The sequence below is a fragment of the Candoia aspera genome, chromosome 2 (genome assembly GCF_035149785.1).
Source record: "Candoia aspera isolate rCanAsp1 chromosome 2, rCanAsp1.hap2, whole genome shotgun sequence".
Lineage (NCBI taxonomy): Eukaryota > Metazoa > Chordata > Lepidosauria > Squamata > Boidae > Candoia > Candoia aspera.
Window position 1 is genome coordinate 76,065,939 of NC_086154.1, and position 23,236 is coordinate 76,089,174.

General features: G+C 36.3%; 1 protein-coding gene across 1 annotated transcript in view; it reads right to left on the reverse strand.

Annotated features, from left to right (window-relative positions):
- The window catches only part of SPOCK1 (SPARC (osteonectin), cwcv and kazal like domains proteoglycan 1), a 532,754-nt gene that overhangs the window by 15,739 nt on the left and 493,779 nt on the right, over positions 1–23,236 (reverse strand). Inside the window, exon 7 of the mRNA XM_063292278.1 lies at positions 12,864–12,980. Within this exon, the coding sequence (XP_063148348.1) occupies positions 12,864–12,980 (117 nt within the window). The remainder of the gene's footprint in view (positions 1–12,863; positions 12,981–23,236) is intronic.

Genomic DNA, 23,236 nt, shown 5'->3' on the forward strand with positions numbered 1-23,236 from the left:
ATCTAGGTGTGCAGAACTTTTTGAACTCTGACTTATGGTAACCAGGTAGTAGGTCACTTCTCAGGATCACCAGTCAACATATCTGCCAGTCCTCTGTCTGGTGAAGCTGTTATTTCTTCATAATTTATAAACAAAAGAGTTGTATTTCCATTTGTAAACATTATGTATCAGAATTTTCCATATGGTGTGTCAGTTGTAAAGGCCATCCTTGTAACAGAAGAAAACATCTTTCACCCAGATGGAAGTGTCCTGAAAACTAGAAAGGCACTGTAATGTACTTGCTACTTTAAATGTTAACTTGTAGGAAGAGAAAGACATCTTCCTAGAAGAATTAGTGCCAAGCCCAGGTGAGGATCATCAATGACACTGAAGGATCATCCAAAGAGGCTTTGGTAATGCAGACATTGATGCTATTTTATAACATGCTGCATTTAACAGATAAGCTACAGATGTAATGGATGAGGTCTGAGCAACAGTTCCAGCATTCTGCTTTTTTTTTTTTTTGGCAGTACGTTATGTGGTTGAACATAAATACAACAAAAATGAAAACCAGTGCAAAATAATCAAATTCTTGTTTACATTTAGCTAAATGATCATGAGTAACTTTGGAGAAATAAAGCTCTGACTCACTATTAAACACGGACATTTCTTCAATCAGATACTGTATAAGTGAACCAAGAAACTGTTTATACACTTATTTATGACTTTTTAGGCTGTTACCTGTTACATATCTCCAAAGCTCTATTTGTATATTGCTAAATATGCTCAATAGATACCATAGAGTAAAAGCAGCAGAAGCTTTATAGCCTGCATGTCATATTTGTGACATCTGGTGGGAAAAAGTATGTTGAACTAGCTAGTCCTTTGGTTGACTCCAGCAGGGTTTTTCTTGTACTTGTTCCATAAACCAATAATTTACAACCTGGTACAACCTGTGATGATGTTATGTGCACCATGACAACATCATACAGATGATGGAAATTATATAATTTGTTTCATTTGTATGATGATATCACAGTGCAGATGTCATTTGTCTCTTCTTCCTCCCCCCCAACCCCCTAGGATGCCCATATGCATGGATCAACCATCATTAATTCATACAAATTATTCCATAAAACAGGGAAGACCTTTCTTATGGTGATCTCATAAGAGCATTTGGTTTCAGTAAAGAAGCTTATGTAGTTTCCAAGTATCACTCTCTCTCTCATCTCTCTCTCTTCTATCATCCATCCATCCATCCATCCATCCATCCATCCATCCATCCATCCATCCAAATATTATAGAACCATCCTAAAATTTGTCTATAGAACTTTATATCCACTGATGTCACCTCAAACAGTATTTCTGAATGGACATAATTTCAAGTCATCTAAAATGAAATGGCCAAAAATATGCAAAGTAATTTCTATAACTTATATTTTAAACATCAATATCAATACTCCATTGATTCATGTTTTTAATTAATTTATCTAAAAACGAATGTGATCAGATGTCATCCCTCTATCTTTCTCTGCCATAGGAGATCTTTTGCATATTAAAAACAAGGAGATTACATATTCCAGGTCCAATATCAACCTTTCCATCTTTCCTTATAAAACTTCACAATGTACAAAGTGATTGGATTTCCATTTGCTGCTCATTTCTTCCCATAAATAAACACTACGTTAGAGGATTAATGCACTAACTGAAGACTCTGTGGCTGCTATTAAATTAATCAGCTGGTTTATTAGCTAACAAAATTGATGGCTACTATAGAAAAATAATTCTGAATTCTGAATTCTGTACACAGTTTATTGCTTTTATTTCTAGTATGCAACAGATTGAATTATAACCCTTGTATGCTGCTTTGGCTAAGCTATGAGGGAAATCTAGGAAGCTAGAGTGAGGACAGACATAACAGCACATCAATTAATTTCAGCCAATGCCAATTTTATAGTCTAATCCAGTGTTTCTCAACCTAAGATGTTATCTTAAAGTTGCTGAGGTTGAGAAACACTGGTCTAATCCATTGGAATATGTGTCAGCAAATCAAATCATTAAAAAAAATCTTTACTACTGATATCTCCTTTATGTTAAAGTGGGTTGTCACCTTTAAAACAAACATGAAGTGGCAGATGTGTTTACTACCATAAAATGTTTTTAAAGGGATTGAAATGGAAGAGGTTTCCTTGTTACAGTGTGGGATAGGGAGAAAGATAAACAAAGAAATGAGCAAGTACTATACTTAGCTAGCCATTTCTATAGGAGAGACATACATTCAATGTGAACAAAGCAAGAGTCCATCCATTCTTATCAAATTGTTGCAATATGCATTTTGAATGCATTAGGTAGAAATACTGAGATTAATATGGGCATCCTAATTGTTATGATGCACCATAAAGATCAGATAGGAACATAGATGTAAACAGTATTTTTGGAAATACTAGTTTTAATATAATGCCCATTATGTATAATTACAAGAAGTTCTTTTTAGCACCTTCTAGGAAATGTTCTTTACTTTGATTTATAGGCATTTTGAAAAGAATTAAGAAAAAAGAATAAGAAAAAAAAATAGCTGGGTAAATGCATATTGCTGTTGAAAATGTTTATGCTAGGAAATGTTTCCAGGACTATATTCTATTGAGATGCTTAAAATTGCCAGTTTATAAAAATGGATGTTCGTAAGTCACCACTTGGCAAAGTACGGTTTCTTGTCTTTTCTAAATCATTAAGAACAAAAATGGTAAAGATATTTTCTTGTTTTTTTCTAAACAACTTGAACAACTTGAATTTTAAGTAAGCAGTGCATTCTGCCTAAGATACATATTTATCTGGATGTAAGCAACGGTAGGAATTTTATCTTGGAAATGTTTTAGATAACCTATAATTTAATTCACTTAATGTAAGTTCTATATAGGAGAGGATTCTAAATATTATTTACCTATCTAGGAAAAAGAGAAATAGTGCCCTAAAACTTTCAGGCTTTGAGAAACTACCTCAATTGCTGTACACTGCTCCCTATTTCAGGGAACTAGGACTGAATATATAGAGTATTTTTTGCACTAAAAATGTTACAAGGTAACTTTAGATGAATAAAGCCCAACTTGAATTCTGCCTCAGCTCATAGATCTTATAATGCAGAAAATAACTTAACTGATTGTAAATCTTAATCCTGCAGACTAATAATACAGCATATTATTACTTTTCCCCTTTTTTGCATAACATACATAGTTTAACAAAACAGTGGAACACTCCAGCTAAAGATACAGTGAAAAAGTCAATCCTACACTGGAGATGTAGGATTTGTGGAAAATCTGAAGCCTAGAAAAAAGTGTATTTACTGTAAATACTTTTTAAAAATATTCTGAAAATTTACAGTTACCTTCGTACTTTGGGGTATAACACTATAACTTGACTTGCTCATAAGATCATAATGTATGGTATAAAAATGTAAAATGTGTGGGTGTTTCATAAAATCAAAACTGTTTGGACAAGTGATTCAAGTTAGTAGAAATTCAAATATTGATACAGATTATGGAAATACACTAATGAAATGCAACGGAAGCCAATATACAGAATTCTGAACTTCTACTTTTCTTTTTCCTTTTACATAAAAAAGTTGTTCTAAACTTCATGTTAGGGCTCACAGGAAGGGGCAGAGGAGCCCTTTCTAGTCCAGACCTTTAAGGCTTGCTATATCCTTCTGAGCAAGCACAGTAGCCAGTTCCTGGTTTCTAATTTAATCTCTACTTACGATCACATTAGGGACTGGAAAGTTTGTCATTAAGTGGTGCAGTCATTAAGTGAGGCATCATGTGACCACATCCAATTTTACAAGGTTTTTTGTGGTGGTTGTTAAGCAAATCACAACATTCCCCAGAAGCCAGCTGGGAAGGTCACAAGTGGTGATCACGTGACCCTGGGATGCTGCAACCATCATAAATACATGCCAGTTGCCAAGTGCCAGAATTTTGATCACGTGACCAGGGGGATGCTGTGACAATCATACGTGCAAGGATCAGTCACAAGTCACTTTTTCCAGTGCTGTCTTAACTTTAAAAGGTCACTAAATGAAAGTCACAAGTCGAGGACTACCTGTAAATGCCTACTCTGCTGCATTTCCAATTCTTTGATTCGATTCCTAGTTAGGCTAGCTGAGGACAGGAAAAGATCCACCAACTGATACAAATCTGCCCCAATAAAGCACTATAACAAGGAAGGGATTGAGGGTACCCTGAAAGCAGAAATGCATTTTGTTTCTGGCAAGCATCTCTTACCAGGCATTCCAGGACTAATAAGGTTTATTATGATCCTCTATAGAAAATCTTCCTTTTCCATAGTTTTATTCCTTTTCTTAAGGAAAGTGTTACGTAATCCAATTTCCCAGGCCATCCTAAATACAAGGTTATTACTAATGATTCCTGTTCTGACATAATTTATTCAGATCATAATAAGAATAAGCAAGCATGATTTGATGAAGATGAAATGTCAAAATATTACACGGATGTACAGTGCTGGATAATATAAAAGTTATACAGGGAGACACTATAAGAGAAGTCCATCCCATGCCAGTATTGGCTCAGGCTGGGAATTACAAGAAATAAATGGGCAAGAAAATTGGGGCTAGAACACACAATTAGTTTATCACTTATATGCTGTCTACCTTCCCCTCCTTCCTTACTGAAAAAATAAGAGAACCCTCTTCTGCAGGGCAGGGTGAGACGCCCCGATTGGGACAGAGTTGTAAATTGGCCTCAAGATTAAGTTAAAGGGTTTTTTTCTGGTCAATGTACCAAATCCATGCAAAGTGTCTTGCCTAATTAACATACCCAGGAGTAGGCACACTTGCCTCTTAGGGAGAGTATATAAGTGGGACAGACTTCTTAAGCAATGGAGGAGGCTGTTGGACATTGCTGGTGTTTTATATGTGCTGTGTGGATTGAAGGTGATGTATGAATCCAAGAACAGATGGAGGAGAAATCTGCAGCTGAGGACCCATCAGGAGCAAGCAGGATCAGAGAGAGACCTGCAGAGCAGTCTGGCTGATAAAAAAGACTGCTACAGTTGGAAAGGACAAGCTGGGAGTTAGCTTCCAAAAGGCTTAGGAAAGAATTATTTTCCCCTCTTTTCCTCCTCTTCTCCAGGCTAAAAGCAAGCCCAATAAATACTGAAGCTGCCTAAGCGAGTGAGCATATCAAGGTTTCAATTTTTGAAATTGATAGGTTTCCCTGTGTGAATCAGAGACAGAATAATGGATTAGTTAAGAACTGTAAAAACTTTGTATAGAAATGTATGTATAGGTCAGTGTTTCTCAATCTTGGCAACTTTGAGATGTGTGGACTTCAACTCCCAGAATTTCCCAGCCAGCATGAGTTATTAAATTAAGCCCACTGTGTATGTAACAAATAGGCACAAATTATTTACTTGAAAAGGAATAATAAACCATAGTGAAATTTAGTGAATTATGTGTGTGCAGCTGGACAATTTCTGTCCCTTTTCCTACCCTCCATCAAATATTCAAAAGGGAATCTTGTGAATCAGATCATAAATGGGTTGAGACATTATCTGGAATGAGGTCCACTCTGAGACCTGGATATTCCCCACCCTACTGGTGTTTCAAAGGGGCTTGAAGACCTGGGTCTTCTCCCAGGTCTTTAGCGAGGGTGAGCGAAGCCCCCTTGGATATTTTTCCCCGTTCCAGTCCAGTTTCTGTCATCTTGCTATCTTTTATTCCTATTTTTTGTTTTTGTTTCTGGTTGTATCTTTTTAAAAATCTTTTTACTTGTGAGCTGCTGGGAGTTGTGAGTTTGGCAGCATACACATTTAATAATATATAAACATATGACTTGTCTTGAGCAGTTGGTTACAGCATCTAACTCCTATTCACTTCAAATTCTGTAGCAGCTCCAAACAACCAACCCACCTGAAAAAGGCCTTCCCATCCTTGAAATAGAACATTCTTATACATCTAACCCCAAGACTGTATATTAAGCAACATTGCATATAATCTTTCACCCATTTCTATTGAAGGCTATTCAAGGACAATAAGATAATTCTGGGGAAATGGTTTTAGAGGAGCCAGATTCAGTACAGAGAAAGATCTCCTACGGCATTCACGAGAAGCAGATGTTAAGTTTCATATTTCTAGTCTTACGACTCATGGAGCTGAAAGTGGGTGGAGAAAAAATCCCTTTCTACATTCTGTGGAGAACAATTAGTGCATTGGACTGCAAGCAACGCAGCTCAATGTGTTCATTACAGCCTTCACCACAGGACAAAATCACAAGATGGGAACAATAGGGAGGGAACAAACTAAAAATAAAATGACAAGACAATGCTGGACAAAACTTTCAGAAGACTTTGGCTATGGAATTTTTGACTTTGGTCATGATATGTCTCATAAAACAGAACAAAGCTAAAGAAAACAAATTTTAGTAGACCTACAGTAACTGCAAAACAAAGAAAAAAATCTGAGCTGATCTCCAGATTAAATCTAGGAGCATGAACATTAAATCTAAGACATGATTCTGATTCCACCAAGTAGATGTCAGATTGTGCTACTTCTCTTTGTGTCTCCAAAAATGGACTTATATTCTTTTGCTTGCAAAGAAAGAAAGGAGCTTCCTCTGTAGCTGATGAAGGCTAATACTTAAGTCTGTGCCAATATTCTCATTTCAAGTTAGGAGATTTTTAATTTTTTGTCCATTTTTAAAATTTACATTCATAGCAACATTTCAGTGTTTTAATAGCTCATGTGATGCATCCAAAGGAGTTTTAACCCATCATTTCCCACTATCTTTAAGTGACTTTACAACTTTAGTCCTCAATGTGGTACCCATGGTGATTCCTTCCATATCTCATTTTGTTAAAAAAAGAAAAAAGGGTTTGTTTTTTTAAAGGGAAACAAAATATCAATCACTAAGTACAATCTTTATTCCCAGTACTGTTTCTAGGTATCACATGAGCCTCACAGACATTCTTAGAAAATAAAACTGATGGGTGACTGCAGTGTTTTGCTTGGAAATGTGACCCATCTGTCCAGAAAAACACAAATGTGACATGGATGGTCGTGGTAGGAGGAAGCATTCTAGGAAATTAGAAGATTCAGGAGTACATTCTCACCAGTTTTTGTTGTACAAACTAGCATGTCTGTAATTTGTCACACTTATCAAGGTGCTCCAGATTTTTAATTATAGTGTCCATGACATAACTCTCAACATTGTAAATGTTTGATCACTAGTTGAAAGCCATACAGCCTACACAACACTGTACGGGGGGAAAAATTATATACCCACTATGGCTTCATAAGTATATCCTGATAACTCATGTCAGGGAGGATTGTAGAAGAAAGTACAAGCCAATAGCAGACATATGAAGAATGTGCCTTATACCTAGTTCATATAGGCATCACTGAGATAATAAATCCACTCTTAGTTTGTACCACAACAGACAGCAAGTCAGGTTGAGTTCTTCCCTGTGTGTATATGAATAACCTGTACATGTCCAATTTAGCATAGTAAGAAGAAATTCTAAATAGAAACTTCATCCTTATTCTCTATGCTCAGAGAGGATATTAAGAAGATCCACATTTGAAACAAGTTGACTTGACCTGTAATTCATGGCCTAATGCATGGAACAGCATGCAGATTTTACAGTTCTCCAAATTTTGCACTGTGGCAAAATACCAAAACATGTGAAAAGATTCCTGTTTTAGACAAATACACATTTACCATGTGTACACTGAATAATGTGATTTTGCTCCCTATAATCTCTGTGGAAAAAGTACAAGAATTGTGTAGAATGGTCTGCTGTTTAAGAGGCTTGGTATATCTGTATGAATGTTTGAATTTCAGGAATAGTTAGAGATGCAGTTCTTTTCGTCTGAATGATTACAGTTGTCAAAAAGCGTAGCAAGGTCTTATGGCATGTATATAGGTTCTAGACTGGGTCACTGATTTAAGAGAAAAGCTCAGCCTTGTTGGCCAACTTTTCCCCAAAGCTCATCGTCCCACAGAAAGAAGCAGATTTGTACAGAGAAGATCTCAAAGGTTCTTTGCTCAGAGAGATGGGCTTTCAGGCTTCATAATAAATGTGTGTTTTAAAAGATATTTTCTTAAAGTTATGTTTTCAGTGGAGTACCTGTCAGGAGCATATAGCTTTTTGTGGTGGTTTTTTTTTTTTACCTACAGACTGAAAAATTGACCACGTTTGACAAAGTCTGTCATGGGTAGCTGGGAAGTTGCTGACAGGTTCAGCAAAATCTGCTTCCCACCACTGAAAGAAGGGAATATCAGGCTGACAGATTTGTTTCTCCTCTCTCTGACTGTTGTCTACCAGGCTGGCATGAAAAACAGCAGGGCTGCCAAAGGGCTTTTTATGCTGCCCTGCGCTTTAGCTCAAATTCACGGTTTTGTAGGTCTTTTGGCAGGCAATTGTAATTGGATCCTTACCTGCCCTTTGTTCAGTGTTCTTTGTTTATGTGTAATTGTGCTTTATATTTTTCCAGTGACACTCGGTGGCATGAAAACTGGTTCTCAAATAAAAAATGGGGTCAGAAGATGATCCCATGTTTCTTTCAGCACCTAAGTATCCCAGATTCCATACAGTATCTAGAGGACCACATATTCCCCATCCCTGGATTAAATTGAAGGAAGTTGCTCCCAGAAGTTGGTGATACATGTACATATCTATCTGATTATCAAGTTTTCAAGTTTTTGGATTACAACATCCAGAACAGACGTTCAGAATATCACATCAACAGTCTTCAAGGTATCATTTGGCTTCTGTTATGTGATCCCTACCCTAATTGGCCCCCAGTCTCACAACTAGAAATCCAAAAACTAGTTTCTAATTGAAAAGTGGCAAAGCCACAGGTAAAGATACGATTTTGGAAGAATTACTGAAAATAATCCTGGCTAGTGGGCCTCTGTGTTAGCCCCCTGGTTAACTGCCATTAATAACTCTTTATCTTTCTCCAAAGAGGGGCTTAATTCTATCACTCTCCCATTATATAAGAAATGGCAAAATCCAGCTATTGCTCGATTAGCTAATTGTCAATCATTAGCAAACTCTATGTCCAATTTTTATACCATAAACGTTTGGATTTGATGTATTCAGAGAATATTTTAGCTCTTGAACAAGCAGGTTTTAAGTTAGGATATACCACCATGGATTAATGTACAATTTTGCACCATTTAGCTGAAAAATATGCTAGCCTTAACAAAGGTGCCTTTTATGCTGCTTTTTCCAATTGAAAGGCAGCTTTCGATTCAGTTCCTCATGACTATGGAGACTATGGAGGAAATTAGCCACAGCATCCATCAATTGTTGCTCTCTCAGGATGATAGTTCATTACATCAAAATATTACAAATGTAAATTAGGGGCAACTGTAATGACGATTTAACCACCCCCATCCCTATCATTGGAGGAGTCAAACATGGTTGTATCCCTGCCCCCTTGTGTTCAACTTTTATATAAATGATATTATTGTGGCTCTTCTTAAACCAGAATTTCACCTCCCAACAATTTGCTTACATTCCTGTTTCAATCCTCTTGTATCCTGAGGATGCAGCCATCTTACCTGTGACTCAAGTGGGCCTTCATAGATGCCTAGCTGCTTTAGAACCCTATGGTTCTAGGGAACTTCTTGAAATTCTTTGCTCAAAAACATGTTCTAGTTTTCTCTAGAATGCCCTTTAAGTTGCCTGTTAAATGGGAAAGCCACACAAGAACCAATTAAGCAAGTTAAGGACTTCAAGAACCTATGCATCCACTTGCGATCCTCCACCTGCTGGAATAGCTAACCAAGTGAGCTTTCATTCATGCTCAAAAAGCTTCTAACTCAATCTTAAAATATGATAGTCATCACAGCAGTACTTATATTCCTGCAGCAATAAAACTGTATAAAGCAAAGATCTTGGGCTTGTTGTTAGATGCTGCACAAATTTATGCTTATAAGAATGCCCCTACTCTAGAAGCTGTTCAGTCTAAGTTACTGAAAAACATGCTCCGTGTCCCTCGCTCAACCCCCTTGTTCAGCTAGAGCTTGGTTGCATTTCTCTTGGGGCCCATCTGAGACTTTGCTGTCTCAGGTTTTGGCTGAAACAAATCCTTTGGGGTGAATCTCTGGTTCACCTCACCCCACTGGATAGGTTTTCCTCATTCCTGAGGAGGCAAATCGTTTCTGACCTAGGATACTGCGGCCTCTCACTCCAGGCAATATTGTCTCTTAGCCCAGAAAAAGCTTTAATTGAACTTAAACAGAGTATTTGTGACTACAAAATGACAGGGCAAAAACCATCCATCCCTATTATGGCACAATGGCAGGTTCTCCATGGATGATTCCTAGCTATCTCTATAACATCCTACATTTTTCACACAGGAGACTTTTTACCTTGGCTCGAATTGGCACACTACTGATTATAGAGACTACAGTATAGGCAGATATACTACTCTCCAAAAAAACCATTGTATGTGTTTCTCCTGAGATACAGAGCTTGAGTCAGTAATCCATGTATTGCTGCACTGCCCATTGTACCACCCATCATGCCTGGCATGCATAACCTGAATATCAGAAATTTTAGCCATCTTTCTGATAAAAAAAAATTGCAATCTTCCTTCTATAAGACCTAACTTGACAACCACTATGAAGGTGGCGATGTTTCTAGCAATAGCTATGGCTTGCAGAAATGGGAAGATATCTTCTCATTATTAATGGCTCTTCTCATTGTTAATGGCTTCAGGGTTGTTGGTTTTTCCCCTGTATGTTAAAGTTTGCATTTGTGTTTTATTGGTCTGGGCTTTAACATTATTCTTCATATCCATTCCTTGCGCTATCTGTCCTCTATCCCATGTGTCTAGGGCCACGACTCTTGCTTTCCTTGAGCTACCTTGCTGCCTCATTTGCCTCGAGATATGTTTGAAGAACTTTAAATAAAGACTCTCCCATTGATAAAATGCATGTTAAGTCCGAATCCCATGGCATGACCTAACTGTGAACTTTCTATTTCCATTTTATGTTGCCTTGCATAAATAGTATCTCTTGTAGTATAAACATCTGGCTTGAGGGACAGTGGTTCTGGGGACAACGCGAGGTTTTAGAGCAGTGTTTTGCAACCTAGGCAACGTGTGGATTTCAACTCCTAGAATTCTTAGTATTGGCCATGCTGGCTGGGGAATTCTGAGAGTTGAAGTTCACATATCTTAAAGTTGCTTAGGTTGGGAAACACTAATTGACAGCATTTAGTAATGTGCTATCAAAGCAGTTCAGCCAATCAAACCAATCAGCCACCTTTTAGTTCTATTCTTATACCAAGTTCTGAGCTTGTTCATAATGGCTAAATCTCAATTTGGCCTCTTCATTAGAAGCTGTTGTGCCAGAAATGCTCGTTCAATTCTAAATAGTTTTTGGAGACTGAGAAACTTGAGATATTTTTGCCTCCTTAAAATTTAGAATCCAATGTTCAGACAAGAAGGTAGCCTGTGTACATTCTGACTTTACAGAAATGAAGCACTTTGTTTTCTTCTTTATTCTGGAGTAAACAATTATAATGCTGTCTTTCACTATTTCATTTCCTTTTCCCTTCTAAATCTATATATTTATATTTCACTTATGTGGCCCTGTATTTTACCAAACTTTTTTCTGATGGACAGAAATGAATGTTTTTCCATTTCTATGGAATTTTTTCTACTTGTCATTTGGTGAACTCTAAACCTCCTCAGTATGTGTAGGCGAGTATACTAACTGTGTTGTTGGCTATATAATATCTTCACATCGCCTCTGAATACAAGTTACTACATTGTGAATACAAGAGCCAGTGTGGTGTAGCAATTAAGGTGATGGAATATGGCTTGGGAAACCCAAGTTGAAGTTTATCCTCATCCATGGAAACTCAATGGGTAACCTGAGTTTCACTTTCTCTTAGTCCAATATACCACAATAACAAGTTGTTACTGTGGAAATAAAATGAAGAGAAAATCTCCATTCAAGAAAGGATGGATAATAAATATAACAAATTAATAAACAGTGGTGTGGAAAGGACTCATGTCCTTTTTGTAGCCTTTCTATATGTATCTGTTTAGCTACTGTGGGGAATAGGACTTCAATTTGATCCATCAAATCCCTTCTAACGCTTTCATGAAAAAGAGACAAAAATAACAGGACCTGTAAACTCTTGTCAGAAGCATAAAAACACCTGAGCTTTAGAGCCTGGTATCCTATAGTATCTCACTATCAGGGCTTGATAGTGTAAGTAAAGTCAAAGTTGCCCTATTTCTTGTCCCTGCCCTACCAAATAACTCTCCATAACCGGATTAAGGAGAAGGGATTGGGGAAGTCCAGACACTGATCCATACCAAGCCACAGAAGTGTTTATGAAATATACTAATGCATATATTGATCTCCCCTAAAACCTCCCTCCCCAAAACTATATTAATTTGAAAGCAGATCTTAGATTAATTCAAGCTTAGAAATTTGAAAGTAACTAGAGAGCAAGGCAAGTTACAAAACATTATACCATGAATTGATCGTGCTGTTTTAGAATCCTTCCTCATTCTTTGTTATAGTTTGATTTCTGTACATTTCCAAGTTTAATTCAGCTTTCTCATTTAAGCCTAGAGGGCAAGACCCTGGAATCCCTAGGGGCTGAAAGAAAATACAGTACTATTATACAAGAAACTATTTTATTTTTAAAATGTATTTAAAATGGCAGTCCTTGGCTAGATGAACCCTGCTTCACTACACAATGAAAATATGTGGTTGTGAAAGGAGTGGAAATATGTGCCAAGGCATTACTGGATCACTTAAAAAAAGATAGCTGTCATTGCTATTCTTGTTGAACTTGTGAGTATATCTTAAATTTTATTCTCAGATTTGTCATCTTACTGCCTTGTGCTGAATCTGAGCTTGTTGGCTTGATGACACGATTCGCATCTTCATGAAGACTGCCAAACCAGTCTTTCAGACGGGATGCAAGATTTCGCAACTCCTTGTCTGTGCAAGCTGCAAAAAGAATGAGAGCAATTACATGACGGATAACATGATAAACATATCCTTACCAAATATTATTTTTGTTTACTGCCTGAAGAATAAACTTTGATTCAAAGACCACTGAATTCCAAAGAGAAATTATGTAGCAGGTCAAAGGGTAAGACTGTATCAAGAACATACAAAGCAGCAAGACAAGATTTATTATTATGCTTGGATTTTGGCTAAATGGGAGACATAATTTATGATGTACAATCTGGACACAAATCCATCTTCCGTTGCTTCTCAGTGAAGTGTGGGATTTTTCTATTTTGTTTTTTTGGTAATAGGTATCACCTTTTAGGTCTTCCAAGAAAGGACATCAATCAAACAGCAGTAGGGAAAAATAGCACTGCTATTAGAACAAGACTCTGGATATAATTTATAACCTTGTTTGGTTTAGCTTAAATTTATTGCCATGGTAGTAGGAAATCTTAATGTGAGGTTTCATGTTTTCCAGTTTGATGGCATTTTTAAAAATCCCTTCTGTATTCTTAAAGCTTATTTAAACATTAGCAACCACTAAAGCATTTCAAATATATGACATAATAAAAAATAAAGAAGTAGAAAAGTACACAAAAGCATTCACACACTGTTGTGTGTAAGTGTGTGTGTGTATCTGTAATCTTTAATATTGAAATATTCAACAGCTCTGTCCAGAATGATATTTGTATAGATGGAGGTAATATATTAGGCAATGCTATGTTGGTGTAATTAAAAAACATAACAAACATGAATAAAGTAACCTTAAATTAAAGCATTCTTCATGTGGTGTTAATTTTTCATCCAAGGCTGAAAAACTAAACTTTAGTTTTCCAGTGACTTTTGTTATAGCAAGTCTGGCAGCTTATAACAGAAATTGAATTAATTTATTATATTGCACCATTTTATGTCTTGGGAAAAATAAACAGTAAGCTTATACTAGTATTAATTATTAAATGTTGTTTCGTAATCCTTCCAGTTTCAAGATCTTTCAGTCAAAATTAAGAATCACATGGTTACTACCACCAGAGATAGAACGTGTACTGATTTGATTATAATCCCTTCATCACAATCAACACATTGATTAATATAAAGCAATTTTAAGGAGGTATTCTATCATTTATGAATTATCTTGGGGGGAGATAGGCGGTAACAAAATTTGAATAATAAATAAATAATTTTTTATAGTCAGTTCTTGATTACTTCCAAAATAAAAGGAATTTAAAAGGATTTTAACACCATAAATAGTTCCCTGTTGATTCATTACGTTCAAATCCCAAGTTCTCTTCTCATACTTTTAAAAGGTTTGTTGTATTTGATACAGGACCCTGCTAAGTGACAGTACCAATCTGCCCTTGAAAAAGCTAAGAAGTTGGATGGGAGACCTACCTGGAAATCATAGGCTGTAGGCAAGCTGGCATCTGGGGGAAAAAAATCCCAGAAGGCAAAGGCAAACTACTTCTACAGTATATTGTTGCCAAGAAAATAATGTGGAATTTAGCTCAAGAGGTTACCATTTTATTGTGCATTTCGCATAATACTGAGAAGGCTCATTTGATTCTAAAATATACACCATTCTTCAAACCCTGTTAATTGCAGGTCTGATAAAGTCATATTAGTTTATGAAAGAAAACTGAACTTGCATAATTTGAACTTCTGGTCAATTTTTCTTCGAAATATATTCAGCAGAAATAGGTTTCCAATCAGTGATCAAGTGTTTAATCCTATAGTCCTCAATCCTCCCACTTCTTGAGCACATATTTATTCATGTTTTAAAACTTGGATGATCAAGGAATGGGAGAAAAGAAGGATGAAAGATCAAAATTTTATTCCTCTTCCAAATTTCAAAAGGTAAGTTTTAAATACAGATTCGTGATGGCAATAGGAATTACTAAACACCAGGGAGAAAGTGTACTACCTAAGAGATGACAATTTGATCAGTTAATTTGTACTATTAACTATCATTTGAGTTCTGAATAAGATGACTTCATGCATTTTAAATGAAAAGCATTAAAGCAATGTTTCAAATTTGGTGCATCTGAACCTCAATCATACTTTTGCCTATCATTTTTGCTTATCATTTGGCTGGCCCCAGTTTTTTATTAATTAAGAATGTATGTATGTATGTGTAATGAACATACATACTAATTCTTAGCTACATACAAAATAAAGTAATAGTTAAGGCAAATGTAAGTGTCTGAAACAAGAATAAAAATTGTAGATTGAATTATCATTTTAATTGCAGGTATTCTGTCAAGCAATAATAAAGGAAAGTGCCATAATGTTAAGTTCTCCTTGGATTTTTCAGAATAGGATCATAATTACATTGCTTTCTTAATAATTATCCCTCTCCAATCTTTCAATGGTAATATCATTTCTTCATGTTATCTAGATAAATGTATCCACTGTTTGTTTCTGTTATACATGTTTATTGGGGAATATCTATTTTTTTTTGTTATAAATTTCTGCTAAGCGATTAGTGGCCAGCAGAATCCATTATTTATAAGAAAGGACAGAAAAGATGTTCCAGCTTTTCATTATCTTTAGTGATAGAATTTACATATTGAAGCCATTTTATTATTCTTCACATGAGTTCATTCAAAAAATTAAATAACATTAATCAAATACAAAGGAAGATTTTCCTCCATGTTTCACACAATAATCCATGAATTAATGGACATGCTTCACACAATAACTTGCATTGTGGTATCTTCATTCATTGCATATTCTAATATAGTCCCTTGAACTATATCTATACAGCCCAATGAATGTCATTGTGTTGCACAAAGTTAGGAAATTGGATTTTTATTTAGTGCAAGAAATTTTTAAAAACAGTTTAACAACAGAGCAAGAAGGAGAGAGAGCATAGCAAGGGACAGAAGTGGTAGTCACAGGGATTATATATCAAATCCAAAATCAAATTCAATTGCATGAGCCAATACAATTAAACGATTGTATCCGAACACCCAGAAAAATGGACTTTTATCTATGAAGCCAATGAACTATCTTAGCAGTCAAAGAACTAACTTAGCAGCCATACACACACACACACACACACACACACACACACACACACACACACACGATGGAACCCCATCCCTGCTCCCAATCAGCTAGTGTCTGCAACTCTCCTGTTCTGATGCAACTTACAACAGTACCCTTACAAGATTTGTAAGCAGCCTTGCACACTGATCTAGTTTAACTCCCTACTCAGTGCATAGTCTGCAATGCAGGACTTAAGATGCAACCACAGAATAAGTGATCATTAGTATCAGCAGGTGATGTTCCAGTCTCTGGTTAAACACTTCTAGGGAAGGCGTGTGTACAACTTATCAAGGCATTAAGCTCCATTCTTAGGAACATTTCTTCTAATTTGTATCCAAAAAAAGCTGCTCTGCAATTTTCAGCAAATGATTCTGATGTTTTCAATAAATATGGTTTAGTTTTTTTCATCTATCATGTGACACCCTTCAGATTATTTAAAGAATATCACTATATCTCCCCTTAATCTTATTTTCTACTGGATAAATATGTATCCAGTTCTTTTGTTTTGTTTTTACCATTCCTTGTAATTCTTGGGTTTTCAAACTTGTTACATTCTGGTTATTTTTCTAAGAGTACACACTTGCTTAAATCTAACATCCAAAACTAGACACATTAATTCAAAAGTGGCCTAACCAGCACAGAGTAAACTGGAATGATTATCATCTGACCTGGATGTATTACAGGTATTCACTTTTTAGCAACAACCCTGTGCTACTATCTCATGTTCAGACAGTTTATATTAAGACACTGGAACCGTATGTATGATTGCCAAGCCAGATTTTTTTCATCCCATACTTGGGCCTTTGACTTGTTGTACCTAAATGTAGGTACAACATTGACATTAATTTGTTGGCATCACATTTATTCCATTTTCGTATTCCAACTTTCCAAGATAATTTTGAACTTTGGTGTTAGCTGCCACTTCTGACCGTGAAACTTCTGTACACTTATATGTCATTGAAAGGCCAAGTACATTCCCTGGCTAATTTATTATTTTATCTAAGTCATCTATAACATTTTTGAAATATCATAGATCTTAGGATAGATTCCTTTTCTTTACAGCTGTCCCATCTGCTTAAGGTGTGGGGAGGGGGAGAACTCTGTTTCTGTATATAAGGGTGTTCTATCAGCTCAAACAATAGGTATGTTGCCTTTGGGAAGTATGCATGTGCCTTTATAAGACCATAATGGCTTCCTGAAATAAGTAATAATTCAGAAACATGGGGAATAAAGCTTCTTTGAATTTATTTTTCAGGAAAAAATAAAGTTTTATAATGACCACACATAACACTACATTGCATTATAGCCTTCATTCTGTCATACAACGTTGTTCTTAGAAGCTGGGGGGAGCCAAAGACTTGGCAGCTAATATTCACCTTCCCAATCTACTTGACTTAGTGAATTCCAGCTGTTTAAGGACTATGACTACCATCAGCCTTAGGCATCTGGACACCTGATTTTTCATCCATGTTTATTACATGGATTAGCTACATCACAGTATATTACTTGGTAGGCTATATTTAGTTTCAGGTACCTCATAAATGACACAGGCCTGTTGTTTGTATAAGACTGTGCTACTTTTTACACTTTTTCAAGAGTGTTCTATGGGATTCATAAAAAAAAAAGAAGCAAAGAGATTTGTTGCACTTAAATGATCTCGAGCCATTATGTGCAAAGTTTTTTTAAAAATCCAAAAGACATAAACATGTAAAATTGGCAAATTATAGTGAAGGGAAATGTAATTTTAACAAGTATATTGTTTTTATTACTGAAAAGGCCATGCATTATTCATTATCCTTTATTATTAGAAACTATGCAACCTTATATTTTATTACATTCTACTCTTTGTTCAAAAATAGAAATAAAAGACTTTAATTAATTAATTATCTAAGGATACCAAGTAGTCTTCCCTTTAAAGAACTGCCTGAACCACTGATAATGAAAAACTACTTTCCATCTTCCACTACTTTATTTAACAGATTAAATAAGCATAGAAAGCCCTTCTGGAGCATATGGGGTTGCTGCACACTCCTGGATATAAATTCTACTGTTCTACTGTTCAAGGATCTATGATGAAAGGTTGGTGACATGGAACATTTTCCATGAATTTTAGCTGGTTCACTATTTTTGGACAAAATGATATTTCATGCTATCACTTCTTATTTGACTATGTCGTACAAGGGGCTATTCCTGAAGATGACTGAGCAGCTTCCATAATACAGGTGTTGGAAGTTTACTTGCCAAGTTCCATTTTATACAAATTAATCCTTTCAAGAAGCTTTGGACACAGATTCCTCAAGGAACATCTCATCCCGTATTAATTTAATCATGCATTATTATCTGCAGTGAGGTTCTGCTCCATGTGTCTCTTTTATCAAAGATACATTTATCAAAGATATATATTTTATCAAATATATATATATATAACGATATATATTTAGCAATCATGGTTAGGGCCTTTTCAGGAGAAGCCTGGTTAGGGAATGTCCTTCTTTAGGAAGGTGCCATTACAATCTTTTTAGTTCCAGGCAAAAGTGTACTTTAAAAATTATGTATTGTTTAAGTGTATAGTTTTCAATTTTAGTTCTATTTTAATAATGTAATTTATTGATGTTTGTATTATGCCATAAATGATGGATATTCTTGAAATAAGATCCATATCTTCTATATTATTGAAGCCATATCATCCTACACCATTGAAATTATGGGGAAAAAAATGCTGAAATGAGGCTGAGTAGGAAGAAGGGTTATATGTGTGTGTATATCAAGAAGAAGTGCTCTCTAATCTCAGAACATCTGATTCAAATGCTAGATGGCCCCTACCTGGCCCAGAGTGAGAAGAATTTGGCATGCTGCTGGGGCTTCAAGAGACATATAGGTGTTGACAGTCAAAGGTGGACGCTTAGGATCCAGCTTTGGGGGAAAAAGAAGAATGGCATTGCCTGAAATTACTTGAATTAGAAAAAAAATGGAATAGAGGAGGGGCAACAGAAACACTGGTTATAAATATGTTTCAAAGACTCACCCACATTGCTGACAGCCAGTTTGGTCTAGTGGCAAAGGCAGCGGGCTAGAAACCAGGAGACTGGGAGTTCTAGTCCTGCCTTAGGCATGAAAGCCGGCTGGGTGTCCTTGGGCCAGTCACTCTCACTCTCAGCCCAACCCACCTCACGGGGTTGTTGTTGTGGGGAAAATAGGAGGAGGAAGGAATATTAGGTATGTTCGCTGCCTTGAGTTATTTCTAAAAATAATAAAGGTGGGTTATAAAATAAATATAAATAAATAAATAAATAAATAAATAAGTAAATTCAACAAGGATAAACTCTTGACCCTCAGGATTCTGTTATCTTAACTGAGAACAGAGAATGGCCTGTTCTCTGCTTATGACCTTGATTTGGTTCCTGTTTTCTTTGGTCCTTGTGCATGATGGTCTGGTTCTTGACCACTGGCCATGTATGGATTTCATGTATGCTTCAATTGTTTCTTGCTAGAAAGCTGTGGCAGAAGAGCTCATTCATTTCAGGCTGAAACTGGAAAAGTTTCAAGCACATTATTGCAAAACTCTGTTAGCATCTGATAATGATAAAGCTATTGAATTGGCTCCAATTTAAGTTGTCACTATTTAATTTAAATCCCACTGAACTATGTTCAGCTGAGGCTGAATCAGATCCATTACAATTCATATTTAATGGATTCATATGATTCATAAGTCAGATGGATTTAACACTAGCTAATGGTTTGGCATTAAATGTAAGAACAGACTAAAACCTCACGTATGTACCATCTGTCTCTTTTTGCCATCATGCAGTTTCTGTTCTACATCTAATTACCTGGCTCTAACTCTGTGTTTCTCAACCTTGGCCATGTTAAGATGTGTGGACTTCAAATCCCAGAATTCTGACTGGGGAATTCTGGGAGTTGAAGTCCACACATCTTAAAATGGCTGAGGCACTGCTCTACACAAAGTATCCCTTGGCATCTTATCTGAACTGGGAAAATTACTGTTGGCTCAAACCTTAGCTTACTCACAAACAGAAGCAACTCTAGTTTGCGACTTTTGTGGGTATGGTTTGCGCAGTTTGAAAAGTTCAAGCTATAATTTGCCAAGAATAGGGGAGTGCAGAAATCTTGATGTGCTAAGCGGCCTGTGAAGGCAATGTTAAAACATAGTATAGCTAACAAGAGTCACTGTTTTATTTAATGCTAACAGCTAACAAAAGTTATTGCCCTTCTTAATCCAAAGGGGCATACAACACTTTGGATTCTATTCTAAATCTTGTGAGTAGCTAGGTGTTCTCCTGAGCCTGCAACTGCACAGTCCTAAAGGAAAAAGGTGCAGCTGTTTTCAGGTGTTGAAGACAAGTGCTACATTTGCACTCCTGCATGCTGCAAAGCACTTTTTTTTTTTTGGAACTGAATCCAAAGTGATGGTGCATAGCCCTACTTATCACCAGCTATATCGTCTTTGTTTTGGTGCTAAATGAAATTGAAATTATAATTTCTAGTTCTGCTTTCACTGAGAATTTGTAATTACTGAACTATTAATGGAACATCAGGCAAAAGGCAAGAAATTATTCTGCTGCTTTAATTTAATACTAAATGTTGAGTCTGACAATGGGTTCAAAAAATTGATGTTTCGTTATATAGTCAGGACTAAGCTATGGCTGCACAGATGCTCATAAATTGTCCATCTCTTTTTGAGTACTGTTTATGTAATTTTATAAACATTTATTTGTAGATCTGCCTCCCAGGAGAAACTACCATTATTCTTTTAGTGAAATTAAAGGCATGCCTAGCATCCTTGGATGAGGTATGTTTCTGGTTCTTGAAAAATAGCCTAGAAGGCCAAATCAGCAGTATCAAATCTTTTAAAACTGTCTGCCAGGGTCTGTATGCTTACCTGCTTACCTGCTTACCTGCTTACCTGCTTACCTGCATACTCTGTTCTTTTTTGGAAAGCTCAAAGCCCTTTGGCACACATATTAAATATTATAATTGAAAGTTGGAAGTTTGAAGAATACAGATTGTTCTTCTTCATGGACTCTTCATTAGCCTAAAGGAGGAAGTATGAGCTGCCTCAGCATGCATTTTAATTATAATAATGAGCAATATTGGGGCAGTCTGATTCTGGGATCCAGATGAAATTCAGATGGGTTTAAATGATATATTCCATGTATGTGTGTGTGTGTGTGTATGTATACACACACACACACACACACACACATACAGTATATATATGAAAAGGACTACAAATTAATGCTGTGTTGTGTACCTATTTCAGAGACAGTGTATTTTTATTATGTTATGATTAATGAGGTTGAAGGAAATGGTCTTTCAAATCAAGCTCCTTCTTGATCAGCTTTAGCTGAATGAAATAGAAGTACAAAGTTAATTTCATGGTGTTTCTTCCTCTTGTTGTATACAAAATCCCAAGGATGCAGGAGAGGTGGGACAAATGTTTTGGCCCCACCTCAAACACTTCTTCATTCACAGGGAAGAGCTGTAATCATGTTGGGCTGAATGCAGTTGCAGTTTCATGCATTTCAGGCCTTCCTCAACAACCCAAGAAGTTGACAATAGAGGAGATGAAGCCAGCAAGTTTGTATCCCCCTCCACAATTAGGATACCTGGATAACCATAGTCAGCAAAGGTAATTAAAAGGGTCATCTGGAATGCTACACTAAGAACGAGTGCACTTTTGATACAGGTTTTGAAGTTCCTCCTGATCTTTCATGAAGCCTGGAAGTACTTCTGAGAGATCCTGATGGCTCCAACCCTGAAGTTCATTAGTTCAAGAAGCTAATGAAGACCTGGATGTTCTCCCAGGACTAGGAGTAGGTTGACAGTGGAATTCCTGCCGGATGGGATTTTTTTGTGTATATGGCTGTATATGAATATTTCTTTCTTTTATGGCATTGTTCTTGATTTTTAATTGGAAGTAGCTCAGAATTGTTAGAGTCGGGCAGCCTTAAATAAATACATAAGAAAGAGACTGAATATTTTTCCCCCCTGAATGCTTGGGAATGTGCAGTCCTTGGGAAACTGTATTTTTCTAGATGTGAACATTTCATATTTGCACGAATTTCCAAAGAACTGTTCATCTCTGAGCATTCACTGATCAATCTTCTTAGGAGGAAAAGCTTTGGGCAACTGCTTTCAATCCCCACATTGCTTATTTACACCTGATCCTATAAACAAAGTCAAAGAGGGTAAGAATTTGTAATAGCAGCTGTGAGATGAGTACAGAAAAAAGCGGTTTCTTAGAGCAATGTTTCTCAAACGCTTTGTTCTCAGGACCCTTTCTCACTTTTAAAAATTATGGAGGACACCAAAAGAGTGTTTGCTTATGTGGGTTATATTTATCAATATTTATTGTATTAAATATTAAAATTGACACATTTATAGAATATTTATTTATTGAATCATGTGAAGATAACAATGTTGAACACATTAGGTTTTAACATAAATAAAATATTCATGAAAAAAACTGTCTTTTTTTAACCTATAAAAATTAATAATGAGAAGTGTGACATTGTTTAAAATTTTTGCAAATATCATCAATATTGGGCAAGTAATTTTTGATTTTGCAGACACCTGAGAGGGTCTTGGGGGACCCGCAGGGGTCCTCAGACCACACTTTAAGAAACACTGTCTTAGAGGAAATAAACAGATCTGAAGCTTATATAAAACCCGAACTTTTAAAGAAACAAAGCCCAGAGAAAACAACATGAAAGCTGAGGGCTCAACTTTCAAAGCTGCGTGGTAAAAAGAACAGCAGTTTAGTCTCTTTACATAATTCATGTCAGAAGCTTCCAGTTAATTAATGCTGTGGGAACTTTGAAAGATATAGCCATTTAACTTACTCAAATATCTAAAAATCTGGATGCTAATCTCAGGCTTACATCAACTACTTTAACATAGTGGGCAGGCAGATTTACTTCTGTATTTTATGCTACCTGCAATGGTGTGCCAGATGTTTTTTTCCCCGAGACAGTGATTATCTTTCAAGAGCTGCAGTCCCTATATTAGTGTTGCTTTTGTTAGCATGGCAATGCACTTGTGGGAATTTTCCTGCCTACAACTTTAAGAAAGTTGGAAAATGCGCAGCTGTGGGAAAATGTAGGATTGGTGCAGGTAGGTGTTCTGCCTGTCATTTTGGCAGGACACCTGTGCCTTTAGCAACTTAGGGAAGTGTTTCTCAATCT